The sequence below is a fragment of the Manacus candei genome, unplaced genomic scaffold (assembly GCF_025592945.1).
Source record: "Manacus candei isolate 608988 ecotype Guabito, Panama unplaced genomic scaffold, ASM2559294v1 h1tg000024l, whole genome shotgun sequence".
Lineage (NCBI taxonomy): Eukaryota > Metazoa > Chordata > Aves > Passeriformes > Pipridae > Manacus > Manacus candei.
The window spans coordinates 5,356,584-5,375,787 of record NW_026138072.1 but is presented as its reverse complement, the minus strand read 5'-3'; the positions used below and the strand labels follow the sequence as shown (position 1 = coordinate 5,375,787).

The window sequence follows — 19,204 nt, the reverse complement described above, 5'->3', positions numbered from 1 at the left end:
CTATAGAATATATGTCTAATTTTTTTTAAAAATACAGTAAGTGACTTAATCTGCAGTTAATATAGAAATTATTAAGCTAAATAAAATAAAAATAAATTTAAAAGTAAAATCTAGTTTCTTAGAATCAGCATCTATTAAGGTATTAGCTTAGTCTTATCAGCAGTAACTTTATCTTCAGATGCAGGAACAGTATTTTCTTCATGGTTGCTGTCAAGCACAATATCAGTCTCATGAGACATCTACTCAACAGCAGCCATTTTCCAAAAAGCAGGAAAAAGTGGTCAAGTCAAATTCAGAAGAGAAATCTGTATTCAGAAATACAATATGCACACAAATAATAAATATCTGACGAAAGAAAGCCTTTTTTACTCCACGTGTTTTAGAGAAAACCAGGGGCAAACAGCTTCTCAGATCTCTTCATAGAGCTATTGTGACATTCTAAAACTGACAAATGAGAGGAAACGTGCTGAAACAAACAAGCTGACAGCAGAAGTCTTAGTACTCAGAAATAAGCTGTACATTTAAATACACACAGGAAGTAGAGAAGGAAGCCCTCCATCAGAAGTCCATTGCCATTTTGAATTAACAATTGCTATAATTCTGTCAAATATTGCTATTGTTTGCTACAGATGAGCAGCTCTGAAAAAACTGAATGACTCAGAGGACATCCAATAACAGCTCTATTCAAGAAAAGTTTCATTACCTAGTTAAAAAAAAAAATTACAGTTGTATTGAAATACACACATTGAACCCCACCATGGCAAGTAGCATTCAAATTCCATTCTCAGAAAACTTGAATTAAACATTTTGGACTTCAACACAAGTTTGCGACCTGATTCTTCCACAAGCAGAAAGACTTAAGGAAAGGTAAACCAGAGTTCACAGGAAAAGAGTAATTGCATAGTTGCAGGACGTAAGTACCAACCTGGAGATTCATCCCTCTTCTATACTCCCTCATTGCTATCTTGTTTAATGCTAGACCTATCCTCAGCTCTTCCCAGACTGGGTGCCCAGGTATAGGTTCCTAGACTAACTGTCTGAGTACCTACACTGCATTAAATGACTGATGACAACAGGAGCTGCACTTCATATTTCAAAACACTACTTACAATATTTCCAAAGAAATTAGACCTGACATCCCAAGGAACATAAGGAATTGTTTTGAATCATTTGCCCTACACTCATTGCATCTCATTTTAAAAATGGAGCAAATGCCAACTCATGTAAATACAGTGATAAAAACTGTGAATCACTCATACTCACTGCTGCAGAAAAAAAAAACCATTGAATTTAGAAATTGTTCAGGGTTCACATTCAGTAATGAATGTGAATAATAAATGTGCAGGACCACATACTCAGAGAAGAAGTGGCATTTAAATTAATGCCATCAAATTTCTATGTTGCATGACACATATTCTAGCAGTTAAAAACAGTGAAAACTAATATTCCACAGGAACAAGTGAATCTATGCTGGCACAACTTATTTTCCATATTTGATATTCCACCCAGCCTTATCTGACCCAAACTCCTGCCAGTTCAGCCCCTGAGTTTTCTGATCTTTTTATTTAACTATCAGTCATTCAACTACAGAACAGAATTAAGAACAGACCATTTTTCATACCTGGCTACTGTAGCTATTGGTGCACTTAAGTCACAGTCATTTCACATGGCATTTTTAAGACATGAATAAGTTTAGGAGACTGAAGTTTTAAGAAACTAGCATAACTTAATTTAACTGTTTTCCATCTAATCTTTCATTTTACCTGCTTCTTGCAGTCTCTCTCCTATAATGTCAATCTCAAAAGCAAAGATTAGCATCACGCATTTTTTTATCTCAATGAGTCAGGTACAAGCAGCAACCTATTTTTTAATATCAAGAATGGAAAAGTCAGGAAAAAAAAACAGAGAACAAAACCAAAACAAACCCAAAAAGTACAACTCATTTGTATCTCACATTGGCAAGAGTACCTACAAAACTATTAAAAATATCTCCTGTAAGTTAACAAATTATTATTACATCATTCAGATACAGATAAAATTAACTGAATACCCAGTTATCACAGAGAGTATACAAACACAATTACCTACAAATGAGAATGTTTAAAATGGAGCAGAATAATCCATTCTACATGAGTTTTTACAGCTTTTTAAAAAACAAATTGAAGGCAATAGACCTCTGTTGTCTAGGAGACCAAAACTAGTCATTAGCTACCAGCTTCACTACTACAGAAGAGACTAGCAAATTAAAAACTGAAGTCGTAAGATACATCTATAACAATTCTTTGCATTACTGTTCACTGGAAATGGGTCCAGAATTGTTCCATTCTCAGTAAAAGGCTTTGATAGCACACATAATCCAGTAATATTCTGGAAAACACCATCAGCTCAGTTTACATTGGTAGTTGTGATTTGGATTTAAGTGAATAGAGTGAACTAGGAAACATCCCCTCCAAACTGTCATTTGGGTTGTCAAAAAAATTTTTCACTGAGTGATACCCATTTTTCTACCAAAAAGACAAAAGCATTTATCATATGCACAAAAAAACTAACATGGGGAAAAAAACAGGCTTGCATTGCATTCCTTTTTCTTCCTGAGTGGAATTAAATTAATGGCATCAGTGCTTTGCACAGAACATTTAATTGCTCAGTATTTTTCAGTTTGCTCCCAAGGACTAGCAGAGAAGTAAAAGCAGTATCTTATTGCAGAGGTCAAGAAACAGGATTTATAAACACTGATTTGGATAGAGATTATAATGATTTTACAACACATCAGCAACTGAAAACAAGTTCAAGTAAAAATCTCTTAAGAAAAAAAAATAGCTGAAAATAGGAACAGGGAAAAATGCACAGGATACGTTTACAAGGAAGAGAACAGGAGGAACAAAGGTAACTACTAAGAAAATGGAATAATTAGGTAAATTTTTAATCCTCATTGACAAAGGCAAGAAGGCAAGACAATTAAGTATCTTCCAAATCCTCGATAACAAGAGTATTGTACATCAAAAGAATACAATAATCACCTTGTTTAGGAAAAAAGCATAAAACTGAAATTATGCAAGATTAAATTATGCTTAAAAGTAACAGAATTTTTCTCTTTTGTTTCTTTTTTCTTTTTTTAAATTTACATGGAATTCATAGGACAGTGCCAAACATCTGAGTAAGCTGACAGAAGTATCCCTGGTTAGTCCTAGGAAAAAAAAGACTAAGTAGAAACAATATACTATGAACATAAAAATGTATTTTAAAAGAAGCAGATTAATTATTTTTAGTGAATGAAATAAAAAGAAGAAAACATGGAAAACACCTTATCAGTTATACATCTCCTTTGGTACAGCCAAGGGAAGAATGAGCTACTGAAGAAGACTGTAGAAATCTTCATTTTTTTAGTTCTAGATTAACAATGATCTCTTAATGACTGGAGTAGTTGCAATCCAAGCCAAGAAAACAGTTCTCCTCATCACAAAAGCTCTTTAAAGAGAGCTTTGTATAATTCACTGTATCAACCCTATCACCTCCCTCATCAGTCACTGGCCACCCTTCAGCTCTGCCACCCTACAATTTTTCTCTTTTACTTCAAGATTCCCACATATAAGGTTATCCAATCTAGCTGCTTTACCAGTCACTGACATCACCAGTGTGACATCACCATCACTTCGCAGCTTCTTTGGCATTTACTGTTCCACAACCCTACCTTCACCTAGCTATGCATTTTCACTATTGCTTTCTGTGCTTGGAAGGAAGTTCCAAGAAAGCAACAGGCACAACCCCAATCTTATCTTCCCAACTGCTCAACATGTTGGACTGAATCCAGACTGGTGAATCCACCCTGTGGAAATCATGAGATCAGTTCCAGAAATCTAGCAAAATCAATCCTGACCAATTAGGATTTCTTATCCCTACCTACTGAAGGGCTTTGTTTTGCTACATGAAAAGGATACTCTCTTTCCATTTCAAATTAAATTCTCCATGGATTATGACAATTTATTCCCTATTCCCACTTCATATTAGCCTTTTTTAAAAATGCAAGCAACAGTAACAACACACTTTTCAGCAAGAGTTTAACCTGAGGTTCTGTGGATTTTGATTTGGGGAGGGGCGGAGGGGGAAGGGTGTTACAGTAACTGTTGTACTTCCTGCTCTCTGTGGAGTATTTCCTAAGATGACACCACTGGCTCAGAAAATTAAGTAAAAATGCAACACAAAAATGCCTGAAACTATGTTTGTTGGTCTGAGCTTTTTGACTCCTTGACCAGAGAAAAAACTATCCATCCCAGCTTTCATAAATGAGTTCTGGGGAGCAATCATAGTTTTTGCTGTTTCAGTTGAAACTGTCCATGTGATACACTTGGCTTTCAGTATGTCCTCGAGAGCATTTTTGGGAAGAGTTTTCTGACAAAGCTTGCTTTTGAGAAAAAAAATTATTTGGCCAGTGCTGGATATCAAAGCTTTATTCCTCCTGTGTTAACTGCTGTGTTTCAAGTTTTAAAATAGGACCCAACACTTAAAACAGATGATAAGCCTGCACATGAAGAATGTGTTTCTCAGTCCTGTAACACTCTGCATTTAGCCGGAGTGCATTAAGCCTCTGAAATTGCAATTTTCATATGTTCAATAAACACTTGGTATAAAGAAAAAAGCTGAATTCTCCAAAAGCTTCCTCCTTGCTCATGCCAGAACAAGTTGCACATGGAAAAGTTAAGTTTCAAGAAGCTACTAATGTTTTGATGCAGTGTCAAACACTACTGGATCTTCATACTTTATTTCTTCCTTCATCATCTCAGGCCCAAGAACAAGTAAAGGTACAGAAGCATCACAAACAACTACTGAATTGAGATTTCATGCTTCACTACCCTAATAGTACATCAGTAGTATAAACAGTTTACATTTAACAGTATAAAGGAAGCTTTAATGCATTGCACCTCAATAATATATTTTAACCTATGATTAAAAACCTCTTAGTACAAGTTGTCCTAAAAGGTTACACATGTAACACTTGGAGGAACTAATGAATTAAGAGGCAAAATAAAGACTATTTCTGTACTTAGAATAATAAAAAAATATCTGAGTAGCCACACAACAGTTCTTCCACAATTGCAAGTTTAACATCTCATTCACTGACCATCCATTTTCCATCCCTCTTAAAAAATGACGTTCAAAAAATTTTTACTCCCACACTGCCAGAACACTATTATTAAATAGGGTAATGCAAAAGTAGCCAACTCAGGTTTCTTAAACTTGGCTTTCAAGCAGTGCCTGTTATATGCCACATTCATCCTATGGAAGCAGAGCTGTAAAGGGTTCTGAGCTACTGAGCAAGGCAAGTTCCCAACCCCTGAAACATAAAAGAACTTCAGAGGCTGACAAGGCCAAATTTGTCCTAAAGCTTATACCAGCCTCATCTTGCAATGGAGTACTGGATACCTAACAAAGTATCACCTCCATCTCACAGCTGTTCTCAAATTGTTCTCCAATACGCATGTTATGTTCCCCTTCGAAATGTTAACTCTTAATATGTAGTGGAATAATATCCTAATGCAATATGTGCTGTTTACTGAAAATCTGGGGCTAAAAACTGCAGCTATAACAGATACTGAATATCTATTAAAAAGACTTTTTAAAAACAGTTTTAATAGACTGTAATGCAGTTACAGCACTGATGATGCACTCTTGAAAGCCAACTATCATGTAGGGCAGCTAAAGGATACTTCCACTATCGTGATGTTCAGCATTAAATTATGCAAGATTTAGAGGAATTTATAATTTTTGAAGACATTAAGGGGACCCAGGAAGTAAAACTTAGAAAAAAAAATCTGTATTTTATGTCCTTTACTAATTTAAAGACAGACAACTTAAATCAGTATATTTTATAGTCCGACAAAAGAATTAAAACTCAGTTATGTATACAGGCACACAACAAAACTTTTTCATTCTAAAGCTGAAATGCTGCAGAAACACTTTAGATATTAAGGGTCCCAATCCTTCAAAAATAATCAAGACTTCTTTCTTCCTGTAAGTTTCTATAACTTTAGCTTCACTTCAGCAATCAAAGTGTAAATTTTATAGATTCTGCTGCCACAGAAGGTAGCAGTCACTTGCACAATTACCTTCAGCATCAAACCTTCAGCTTGTACTCCCTGCCAAACCAGACAGGAGATTAATTTGTGCTCATGGGAGTCAAGATGAAGTGTAATATTCAATTTATAACTGGAATTACTTCTGTAAATTTAAACTCTAACATATACTTAGTTCTAGCAACTCAAATAATCCTGTGACCTCAGTGGGAGTAATTAAGGTGCCTAATACCATTTTAGACCATTTCAGCAACCCATACAAGAAAGTCAGTCATGACAGAACTACTTGTGTCTTTCTGGAGCAACAACTCAAACCTAACCACAGTCTGGACACCTAATCCCACCCAAAGAAACTACTCCCATACTTTACATACATTTGAGGTTTTCTCTGATTCTGTCATTCCACACTAAAACTGAACAAGATAAAAAAAATCTACATATCACATATTAGTTTGGCCTTTCCTTGAAGGTCATCATTCACATTTGAATAGAAATCTATCTTAGTTTTCAGTCATATCATAATTTCTATAGTGTCAAATACACACATCTGCTCAGAGTTAAACACATCAGATGAACTGACCCAACAGAATTCATTACACTACTTGGTCTTTGAAGTTCTGCTTCTACAGCCACCCATAAATAACTGTTTCATATTTTTGGGTAATTAACAGTCAGCTCTCAAACCTTTTGCAGTCTATCAACCAGGACACAAATGCCTGCGAAATTCATAGCCCTACTTAAAAGAACTATAGATAATTCAGTTCTAAAAGGAAAAAAAAAATTTGAACCAAGAACATAGAACCAACACATTTTTAGATGAATTGCTGTTTCAGAGTAAACAAAACTTATACTGAACTTTGAGACTGCTATTTCAGAACCTTACTGTATCACCTCCCAAGACAGAAGAGTACAACTATCACCTAGCCTATGATACTAAAAAAGAAACGGAGACAGCTACATTAGATATGTGCCTTTGTTTTTTCATACAAAATTTATTTCATGATGGTTTAGTCTATTCAAGATAAACTGTCAGATCCCTGAAGATTCTCAAATGCCTCCTAGGTGGTCAGACCCCCCCCTTCATCACTAACAACTTACCTGGTCATCACAGGATTGTTGGCTGACCCTGTTTACTTCCACTGCCTGTGATTCTGACCTTGACTTGGCTTTTTAACTTGGGCTCAGATCTGTCTCCTCTCTATAGTTGCCCAGCACTGAACGCAGTTACAATCACCACACCTGCTCTGCTCACCCTGTTTGGGTGCTGTGGGACTGCACTGTTTGTTGGCGAGAACTTCACAAAGTGTGAATTCACACTCACAACCTACGACAAGTGCCTCTTAGTAAAAGAAATTAAACAAATTTCATTACTAGACTGCTTTCATTCATGATACCTAAGGTTACATCAACTGTGTTATTCTTCACACTGCTGCTATACCAGATTATAGCAGAATTATCACATCTTCATTTGTATGGTACATGAATGCATTTTCTTCTGCATAACTTTAATGAGATCAGAAGTTTTTTAATGTTAGAGTGTTACTTATCTGTTTGTTTCATTATCTTTTATCTTCCAAACTAAAACATATCTAGGTATAGCACTGCTGGTACAGCATTAAGAGGACAATTATTTACAGATGAATACTAGGACTTCAAAAGTGTATTTGCCTTTGAGTTCAGTTCAAGTTTGTTGGTTCTTTTAAGAGTAAAAAAATAAAATGCAGAGGTTAGGTAGCCAAAATCTCAAAGTCTCAAAATCTACAGTGTTTTATGATCAATCCACGTAAGCTAATACTTGAAAAAAGAAATTCCATTTTACAAACTAAATTTCAGTTTTTCCAGCAGGTAAGGTAATTTTAGACTTCTGAAAGTATCAACTATCCAAAATACTGAGCAAACTAGATGTTTCTGCTTTACCTTTATCTCTCCAGGGAACATTTTTATTTGAGTCAACATCAGGCAAGAAGCTCTGCTCTAATCATTTTATAAACAGACATAAGAACAGTCACAGGAAACCTCAGAAGGAGATCACAGATAATCAGTAAAACCAAAATATTTAAGAAAAAGAATGATCTAACTTTAGACCTTGGCAACAACTCTTCCACGTGATGCCTTCTCCCCTCTTCTCTGCCATACTACTTTGTGATTACATTAGCACAGGAAGCATCTTCCAAAGCAAGGAAAACAACTAATCACATCATACATAAAATTATCAAGTAAAGACAAAAATATGAGTACGTCTGAATACGGCGTTTGAACAATATGACTTAAGATTGTCAGGGTCCATCTGGAAATACCGGTTCTATGTGTAAAGTATTTTAAAACACATAGTCAGCCAAACCTTAAATGCAGACATGCGTGAATACTTACCAATTTTGAAGGTGTTTTGCCAACAAGATGGCAATCAAGCTTTGGCTTATGTATGAGACCTTTTGCCCCTTGAAGTTAAATGCATGGATAAGTAAAGGTATGCACGATTACCTTCTATGAGCAGTAGAAGGTAGCAAAGACTTAAAGAAGTGAAAAAAGCCTCTGAAAAAGGAAAAGTGCCCAGCTTTCCTGAACCATCTTCTGCAAACAGAAGAAATCCAGAAGTGTGTCTAACAGTGAGCTTCAAGTTACAGCAAAGTTGTTATAAAGTCCTTTTATCATGATGCATTGCAGATGAGCAGCAGAGTATGGATTCTGTCCAGCAGCTGCAACAGAAGTGTTTCCCCAAGGAGAAACTGGAATAACTGAAAACTGGAATAAGCTACTGCACTTTAAGGAATGTCTTCAAACTGGAAGTATGGTTCAGGTAGGTCTCAGAATCACTACACAGGACCAGTTAATCCTGCAATGCAGGGGCAACTATCCTGCTTACAATACCCCTAACTGCTCTGGGTATCCATACACAATAAATTTTGCTAGATCTTGTTTTATTAACCATTACAAAAAATAAGGAAGGAGGAGGAAAGACACCACGTAATTCTGTTGCTGAAGACACATTCTAGAACAAAGATACCTTTTGGCTTGGTGCCAAAAGATATTTAAAAGAACAGTGCTTACTGATAATGGCACCAGTCCAAACTATTGTTGGGAGCAAACCCAACATCAGGACTCCTGTTCATCTGGAAGGTCGCTAATAAGTGAAAACACAGGTTGTAGCCTAAGGAATTCTAGCCTAATGAATACTATCGCCTATGTTTTATGACTATAAGAACTAAACTAATGATTCAGACAGACTCTAATGAACAGATGTCAGGAATGCTATGCTTCCAGCATTTACACGCACAGAAGTATTCTTGAAATGTGACAGATCAATTTTTTAAAAGTTTGATTATTTCAGCTGACATCCTAAACTCACTGCCATATACTCTGTGTGTGCTTTAAAGTGTCGGCAAAATTTCAGTGACATTACCAAAGTAAGTAGCTCAATATGCTAGCAGAACTGGATTTAAATAATAAAGGAAGATCAGGAGGGGAAGCATCGAGGGAGTCAGCTCATTTTCACAGCTGAAGCCAGAACAGTGAGTGAAGAAAGAAGTCGCAGCTGTATGACAAGTCAGTAGTGCAAAACCTAAAATCTTTATAATTCATTACAACACACCATTTTGAGATGCAGGTTAGAAATCACGTCCAGCCATCGGTACCCTGATTGCTCCAGAAACAAGGTAAGGGAATAAGTAAGCTTGATAGGGGTGGGAGGAGACTAGAGAGGAAAAAGACGGCAAACTCACTGAGCTTAACTATCTGGGTCAATCAGACGAAAAAAAAAAAGACTGTAGTAGCGTTATACACACAAAAAGCTACCGTCAAAATAAAAAAAAGAAAAACAAAAAACCAAGAAAACCCTCCCAGAACACAAAAAAAAAAAACCACAAAGCAAAACAAAACCCATCAAAAAAACCCAAAACAAAACAAACCCAAAACCCCCAAAAAACCAAGCCTTTTTTTTTCCCCTTCAACATATTCTACCTGAAACGCGACTTGTTATTTTAGCTACAGAAGGAGACACGGAACCCATAACTTGAGGAAACGCTGCTTATCCTCGGCGCCCCGAGCGAGCCGCCCCCTTAGGGCCCGTTCAGGGCAGCGACCCCTGTCCGCACCCCCACGAGGCCCTCACTCCCCCTCCCGCGGGGTGCCCGCGGATCGGCGCGTTCCACATCGAGGAACCCTCACGGCCGCCCGCCGCCCCGGCCTCACCTTGAAGGGGTTGTTGAGGTCCGGGTCCGCGAAGGGGTTGCTGTCGAAGTCCGACATGGCGCGGGCAGGCGGGCGCTGCGGTCCCCGGGAGGCGGCTCTGACCCTGCGGCGGCGCCCCGACACTGCCCGGCGAGGGTGTCCGCCCCACCGCTGTCGCTCCTGCTGTCCCCGCCGCTGTCACAGCCCTGCGGCCCGGGCCGAGCCCGCCCCGCCGCCGCACCGACCTGCCACGGACCGCCCAAAATGGCCGCCCCGGAAGTGAAGTTACGGGACAGGACGGCCCTGGGAGGGGAGAAGAGAGGGAAGGACGGAGGGAGAGGTGGAGCAGGAGCAGGAGGAGGAGGAGGAGGAGGAGGAGGAGGAGGAGGAGGAGGAGGAGGGGGAGGGGAAGGGAGAGGGGGAGGGGGAGGAGCGGCAGCAGCAATAGCAATAGCAATAACAATAGCAATAACAATAACAATAACAGTTCCTGGGGCGGGCAGGAGGCAAAGCAGGAGCAGGGGTTGGTAGAGGCTATTCTTGGGGCGGGGATGGAGGAGGGCGGGAAGCGCCATTCTCGGGCTGAGGACTCACTGTGGTGTGGAGGAGCTGTAGTCGGGCGGCCGTCCGGCCTCGCCGCTCCGGCTGGGGAGGGATGGGGGGCCCTGTCCCGCGCCCTCGTTTGTCAGCGCCAGCCAGGAGCTCCCCGGCTGGCAGCGGGATGGGCTTGTCAGCGGGAGCGGGACGGGGCTCGGCCGGGGCGTCCCGGAGCGTCCCGGGGTGCCCCGGGGCCGCTCGGTACCTGCGGACGGTGCCCAGGGCAGGGGGAGCTCGGCCTCCCTAACCCTCCGGCACCGTCTCAGTGGGCCGGGACAGCCGCTCTGCTCTGCAAAGTGAGGTGGATGTGCGAAAGCCTGCGAGTTTGAGGTTTACTTGATGAAACATGAATTTGCTGTCATCCTCTCCTGCTGTTGGCATGGTAAATTAGCTTGCCGTGCATGTGGCTGCTCGGCTGTCGTGCACAAAGGTTCAGCAGGGGCTGTAGGTGACCTATGACTTTGAACCACGTGGAAGCATCGAAAAGGCCTCTTGGAATTACTCAACCATTTTCAACAGTTCAGAAGACTTTTTAAATACTTCCTCAGTAATACAGACAGTGCAGTTTGAAGAACCTAGTCCAAATGACACAAATAAATGGGAGGAGCTCCTTTGGTTCAGAGCCGTGGTTGAAATCTGAAATCCAGTATCCTTGATAGCAAACAGTCTACACTGATGCAACATTTTCAAAACCTGAATTTCTTTATGTACTTTTTAAAGAAGTGATTTGAAATTTCATTTAAATGAAAAAAAAAAAGTTTGAGGCAGGTCAGACAAAATTGCTGTAAAACTGTCCTTTTTTGGTACATGGGGTTTTCCCCAATGTAATAATCCAGACTCACTGTGGGGCACCCTATTCAGAGTTTTTTGAATGCTGACTATGTTAACACTTTTATGATTTTTAATAGCTCTGTGTATATAATTACATTCTTGGGCAGGATGAGCTCATTAGCCTCCTGGCAGTCATCCTAGGAGAGGGACAACTCCAATCCCAAACCCGGGCAGATGGAGCTCGCTTAGCCCTGTAAGGCCATCCATCTAAGAGAAGGTCACTCTAAACAAACCTACGTCCTGAGGACCTCACTGCCACCGTCCAAGCTCGCTCGGCCCTGGCAGATGAACCTCAGGATTAAAGGGTGGGTTCAGTTCTGCGCACACTGTGTCTCACCTAAAAAATCCATTGTGCAGGCTTGAAGGCTTTACCCACATGCAAAAAGCCCTGTAGCAACGGGCGAGGGTCGAAACGGCAGGTGGCAGCCGCAGACCCAACCCTGCATGCAGGCGGTTCAGGCCTTCAAGAACACACGCAGGATCACTCTCGAGGAGAAAAGGCAATGCAGAAAGAACCGTGTATTGCAGAATACACCATCTAAGGAGTCTTTCTGCTGTGCCTTTTGCAATCGGCTATGTCTGTCACGTATTGGCCTCATAAGCCACCAGCGTGCCTGTAACAAATGTGGATGGAGCCTTCCCAAATCTTCATTCGCGAAGCCCAGCCATGATGATGATGATGATGATGATGTATATAATTAATATGATCATGACACTGGCAGTCATTACAATGGTGGTGTCCTGTCAGTAAGTCAGGAAAAATCCTACATGTACACAAGAATCGATTTTTTCATGGATCATTAAGGAAAGCAGTAATTACTTCAAGGCTGCTCTGATTTATTCAAAAGTTTCTCATTATGTGAAGGATATCTGATTATGTCAGATATATGATGGTATGGAAATGGGAGAAATCATAGAAGCATAGCTTCTAAATAGGACGCTTTCAACTTTTTTGTTGCTATGAAGTGTAAAATACTTCAAAAAATACAAATGCAGCTGTTGTACAATCAACGAAAGTACATTACAGTATTAGTCACAATCATTCATATACCTCAGTTATGATGACTGCAAACTAAATCACATTTTCCAATATTCACCCATGATTCAATGAGTGGTGAGTCCAGAAGCTGTGTGCACTGGCAACTGTATATATGCTTCTCTATGAGCTGAACATGAATGAATGCATGCATGCATGCATGAATGAATGAAGGTTTGCCTGGAAAGAATATATTTTCCTGTATGGTTGCTGGTGCTACTGTACTCCATCTGTTCTGGGACTCTACAAAGAGTAAATCATCGGCAAACCATCCTTCCCTCCATTTTGTTTCCCTGCAGACCAATTGCTTGTCTTCATCCAAGGAGTAGAGCCCTTATTCCATTATATGGAATGCCTGTATTTTAGGAATGTGCAGGCCCATCATAAGTATCACTAGCAAGGCATCTTCATTTTTCTCCCAGACTGAACTTGTCTGCCTGTTTCCTATCTCATCAACAGCAAAGGTAGGAATAAGCACACTTACAGAGTCCAGCAATCACTGGCCAAGACAGCAAGATAACATATAAGAAGACTTACTCCTGCTGGAAGAAGACCTATTTATCCATCTAGCTGGGGACAGAACAGTAGCAATATCCCCCCTCTTGCCTTAAGAGTCGAAACAGCTGTGGCTGAAGCCACACGCTGCCTCAAATGCTACCTTTAGGAGGATGGGTAATCTTTCATGGAAGCCAGTGCGTGGGAGCAGTGAGTAGTAAGCTACAATTATCAGGGAAGATGTGGCAAAGCAAGCACATGTTATTTGGGAGTGGGTAGAACATTCCAAGCACTGTAGAGTGAAGCCAAGAAGCACTAGCAGTCTGTGCTACTTTTATATGTTCCCTACGCCAACTTGTGAGTGGGAGGAAGAGCAGAAGGTAAGGCAAGTGATAAAAGAACTGTTTCAGTCAATGAGCAGACCTCAGTCTCACCTGTCTCCCTCTACCACTGTATTATCTCTTGATATATTATACTGCAGATGCTTGTTTTCTGCAGCCCTCTTCTTACACCTCCCCAACCTCTCCTCATACACATACTTGTCAATAAGAAGTACACATGTAGACTTCAGTGGGAATTGTCTAGACAGTGACAGAATTTGTGCTATGATCCCTTCCAGGCAAATGATCCTCGCAAATAACTTTTCAATGTGTCTCTCATCCTTTCCAATTTAAAATTGTACTTAAATAGTTGAACATAAATAGCTGTCTCTGTTTTGGCTATTTATGTTTTGCAGCACTTTTTAGTCACTTGTATTTTCCTCATTATGTAATTATTAGGTTGTAATTATTAAGTTATTAAATACCAATTAGCAATTGAATTGCAATTCTGGGATCTGGAAAACAATTCAAAAATGTGGTGTTCAAATGTCTGGAATTCTGAAAAAAAAGATAAAAGATGGAGAACAAAAGGAATTATGGTGTTTTGCTTTCAATTCAACTATACACAGTTTTGCAGAACAAAGATGGGACTTTGCATAAAATAGCTCAAAACCACATTCTTCACACTTTGATTCTCCTGATTCTGGTGCACAGGTGCAAGTAGATTCTTCACACAAAGCACAACAATTGAGAATTTTTAGCTTGGGGTCGCCCGCTGTCATTCCATGTCTACATGTGCCTATTCTCCAGTATGTGACCATTAGTGGACAAGAAGCCTCATGCCTGGCGCAGAGGGCCCTAATACAGCTATGTCAGGACATGTACAGCTGTCATCAGGCAAGAATCCATGCCTCTGCTGCTGCAGTCACTACCCCACCAAAAGCAAAATTAATGTATTGCTTTTGCAGTGCTGAATGGTGTCCTGGTAGTGAAGCAGTGCTTTAAGGACAGGTTTTTTTCTGGCCAGTAATGAGAAGTCTGATATTATAAACGGGAGGCCAGCTCTTCCAAATAGAACAGTCCACAGTGAGACCCACAGGGAAACATGATGAACAAGTGAACGGTCGCGCACAAAGCAGCAGAGTATCAGGCTTCTCACCATCCAAAAACCTTCATCAATAGCTCTTGCTATGCGAACAACAGTGTTGGAAGAGTGCCCTTATGTCTGAACTTACTCAAACTTGTACTCCAAGGCAATATGACAATGCACAACCGCGCTCATGCCACCACAGCTTTAGACAACAAGGGAAATTTTAGGCAGTCACCTGTAGTTTGAAGCTAAGTCTTTGCTATTAAAAACATAATTACTAAATCTAAGAATCTACTGGTGAAATTTGTCTTGCAGATTACCATGCTGCTGGAAAGACATGGTGTGGTGCAGTTATTATGAAGGCTCCAATAGCAGACATGAAGTGAAGCTGATAGAAGGATTCATAAATAAACAATTTAAACATTAAATAGGAACGTTGCAGTGTTGAAGGAAAATAAAGCAGATGTTGGTTTAATAAAAGGAGTGATTCCCAGAAATGAGAGCAATTGGAAGGAGTAGAGATGACAGCAAACCATAAACTAGGTAACCAGATAACCTGTAAGTTAGGTAGCCACATATCCCAGTTTGGGTAGGACAATTTTTTTTTTAACAGCATACAGTGTTTTTCTTGTTTTTCTCTGCTCAAACATTTTCCTTAGAATTTATTTAGGGCAATGACAGATGTGGTCTATCACATGTAATAGGCACATGACCTAAAGCAGAAGGTATGTATTCTATTATATGGCAACTCTTTATAAAATAAACCATAGGAACTACAGCTTTCAAAAATCCCTACAGTCTTTTTTTTTTTTGTGAACAAAACAAGCTAACGGCATTTATATAATGTGGAGTTTGTGTTCTCCTTTTCAATGGTTTATGTTCTCATGGGAGTTTTCTGTAGGGTTTCGTAAAGTACGTTCATTTAACAGTTGACTTTTGAAAGATCAGTTGTATCTTACTTGCATACTTAAAAGGTGTGCAGGCACTGAGCAAGCACGGGGACAGACACAGAAAATAGCTCTGGAAGTTTCTGATAGCTACTCATGCCTGCAGCTGTAGAGACAGCATAGTTTGAAATGTCGGAGATTTATTTCACAAGGGTTCATATAAAAATACCTTTTTTTTTTAATAAATAACTTATTCTTTTGAATTTGCCCTTTGACATTCATAACAGGTTATTAATCATATCCTTAAAATAAAAAGTCTTGGCAGAACTAAAAAAACCACGCATTCATTAATTTCAGAGGCTTCTTTTCAGAAGGGGCAAATTATGGATATGAAAAATGACAGATTTTAGCATGCAGATTAGGCTTTCTCTGAAGTAGAAGAAAAAACATAAACAAAATTTTTATTAAACTTTTGCCTGTTCAGATGTAAAGTCCAATAGAAAAGTAATATATTTAACAGTAAAAATGTAGTAATTGCTTTCTCTTTTCAGTAACAGTAGCTTAGTGCACACTTTTAAGACAAAAAGTACTGTTTCCTCAAAGCACTGCAGATCTCTGGAGGAAAGTATTTCAACATTGATTCCATTTTGTGCTGATTCCTTATTGGGACAGATTTGTTTTAAAAAGTGGGGAGTGGGAGAAAGCAAAGGACGCAGGCATATCACTAAATCTAATTGCTGGAAAGAAACAGAACACAGGAACCAGATCAGTCATTTTATTGTGACCCTGGTCTCTTGTTTACAAAAGTCTTGGAATTAAAATCTTTAACATGTTAAGTTACCAAAAGTTAGTTCATTCAATGGTTGAAACAAACCTCACTGGAAATATACCGAAACTGAGGAAAAATCCTATATATCTTTCTACCTTTGAAAAAAAAATCTGGCTCTCTGAAGCATTGCATAAAAGGGAAGCAAACCTGCATTATTAGCTCAAAAGCCTAAAGTTATTCAGGTAACATGATAAGAAAACATGCAATTCATGAGGAAGAATTTTCTTAGTAGAGCCACATCCCTTTATCCCCCATTTAAAACAGATAACTGCTTTTTCTATAATTTCAAAAGTATGCAAAGTCAGAACAATACTCCCTATGAAATACCCGAGTATAAATGTGCAGCAAGCTCTATGCCACACTTGAAAATTCAAAGCTCAGAATAACTTAGAAGTTGTAAATGTCAAAGCGCCATTTTACTAAACAGAGATCTGAAGTGTTAGGGAGAAAACGTGCAGGTCCTTGTTGAAATACACTGGTCACTGAGAAACTGAATGTTTTCCCAAGGATATTCTTGTTTCAGTCTTTCCATAAGGATGAAACAGATAATACTGTTAGCATTTATGTGGATAAAGAGTGGTAGACAGAGTACATACTTAGTGCAGATCTATTAAACTGGGTTGCCAAACAATTTCAAATATCGGATGGTACTATTATTTCCATGTGGTAGAACTGCAGCGTATGCAGAGTGCTCTGCTCCAGCTTCTATTGTCTTAGAAAGAAAAACATTTAGAAGTATGTGTGTACCACTAAAATACTGTGAATCCATGCAAATCAAGTTTTCCCCTCCTTTAATAAAGACTTATGGATTAAAGATTTATGAACCTAAAATAGAAGCCTGAAATAACTGTAAACTTCTTGAACTACTGAAAGTAGTGCTGGAGTGTAGCTCATAACCAGGTATTACAAAGTGCCAAATATTATCCTTTGATAAGTCTCATGGCATTTTTAGCAGCAATTAAGATTTTTCATCTGCTAGTGCACTATCAATATCCTAGACTATCAATATCTAGAGACTACCAGCATAGTTTAAATACTTGAAAGTGGTCACCAAAAGATGGGATAGTAAACTATTATTTTTGTTCACAAAGCACATTTGCCTTGAAAACCCTGAACTCTTTTCCTTTGGTAGGTGTGTCTGGTTTCACAGATGAGATGTCACTTTCATTAAGCTCAGTAAAACAAAAGTCACCAGAAGCTATGTGATCCAATTGGTGTAAAGAAACTAATTTTGAAACATAGTACCAGGTTGTTAAACATCTTTTAGAAAATGTACAGAGAAGTATATTCTCGGACTCAAAGGTTGGTGTTCATATTTTTGGATAAAAGCTCTGCCTGTAACTCCAAATTTCTTATTTTTTTTCATGCTGTATGACTCAAAAGAAAATCCATGTTTACAGTCAGTGAAAATATGAATAATATAGAACCCAAATGTGATACAGAACACAAAGTGCAAAATTTTGAATCAAGCAGACTGATTTTGCAGAATTTCTACTCAGAAGGGTAATTGCATTGTAAAACATTTCTTCTTTGATTTGCAATACTCACAGTAACAGGTTAAAGAAATTGTATGCTTTCTACTTCATGCCCACGCCTATGCTGTGAGATGCACTTAACATTTGAGTAATATTTAACAACCAAACAATACTGTTCCTATTTTTGGAAAATTATATCTATTGGAGTGTTGCAGAAATACTGAGAAAACACAGTCAGCAAAATAATATATTCGCTTTTTAATTCAGATGAAGATTTACGTGAAAAATACAAGAGAGTCAGTATTACATGCACTGAGTAAAAAAAGCACTGCAGTTTCACGTAGATGTCCCATCCAAAAGATAAGCTTGTTCAATGATTCTGTCAAGTATTTGCAATGGAACATAAAGTGAAGCAAAAAGTTAGTAATACAGTCATAGTTGCTCCCTTTCTTATCCACCCTAACAGCTAAAAACCCTCAGCAAGGCTTTCATCATCTAGTATCTCATTTATTGTAATAACCTTTCCCTGAATAATCCATTTGTCACTGCTCATATTTTTCCAGAATGCTGTCGCAAAATTCATTTCCATGTCAGTTTTACATGAACTCTCCCTTCTCCAATACATCTTGTATAAAGTAGGGCCTGTGTAATTTTACATTTCACATTGATATCTGGGACAACAGTACTAGCAAATTGTATAAAGATTAAAATGTTCCATGAAACGAGTAGTACTGAACTTGTGCTGTCCGGTTAATTTTGATTGTGATCTGCATTAGCTCCTTCTAATCTTTTGCTGTTGGTTCATGTTTGCAATCCATACTTCATAAATTTAGAGACTTTGAATTTTGTCTTTTAAAAGCATAGCATTGAAATAACACAATGCAAAACAATTTCCATTTCCTTTCCATGTTGCAGATTTCTGTATGAAATTTTATAAGGTAATTAGCTTCATCAGCTTGCTTTCTAAGGGATTTTTAATAAATGACTGCTTTTAAAAATTCCTATCACAGACAGTTATCCTTAAATATAACTATTAAAAATATAATGTTATCTAAGGTTGTATGCCATGAATAAATCCTTACTCTTGTTTCAAGACTTGTGCAATGTTTAATTTGAGCCTGAGTGAAAATATCTTTTTCTTCTATCTCTTTATATGTAAATGTGTGCAAGTACCTGTGTATTATATTTATATTGGTTAACTGCATATTGCCCAAAGTACCCTGTAGTGTGCTTTTAAATTCTACATGTTGTTTTATGCTTGGAAGAGTTGGCAAGTGAATATACTGAATGTTTTGGCCTGAGCTACATTACAGGATTGAGGTCAGTAAGTTCTGTTCTATTAGTGTTTCTGAAGAAACATTTCCTCTAGGAATTCTGTGACACCACTGTCCTGATTTGTCCTGCCA

General features: G+C 38.7%; 1 protein-coding gene across 1 annotated transcript in view; it reads right to left on the bottom strand.

Annotated features, from left to right (window-relative positions):
• SCAMP1 (secretory carrier membrane protein 1) overlaps positions 1 to 10,531 on the bottom strand; it is a 35,270-nt gene extending 24,739 nt beyond the window's left edge. Inside the window, exon 1 of the mRNA XM_051788114.1 lies at positions 10,260 to 10,531. Coding sequence (XP_051644074.1) covers positions 10,260 to 10,316 — 57 coding nt within the window. The 5' untranslated portion in view covers positions 10,317 to 10,531. The remainder of the gene's footprint in view (positions 1 to 10,259) is intronic.
• Between the last annotated feature and the right edge of the window lie 8,673 nt (positions 10,532 to 19,204).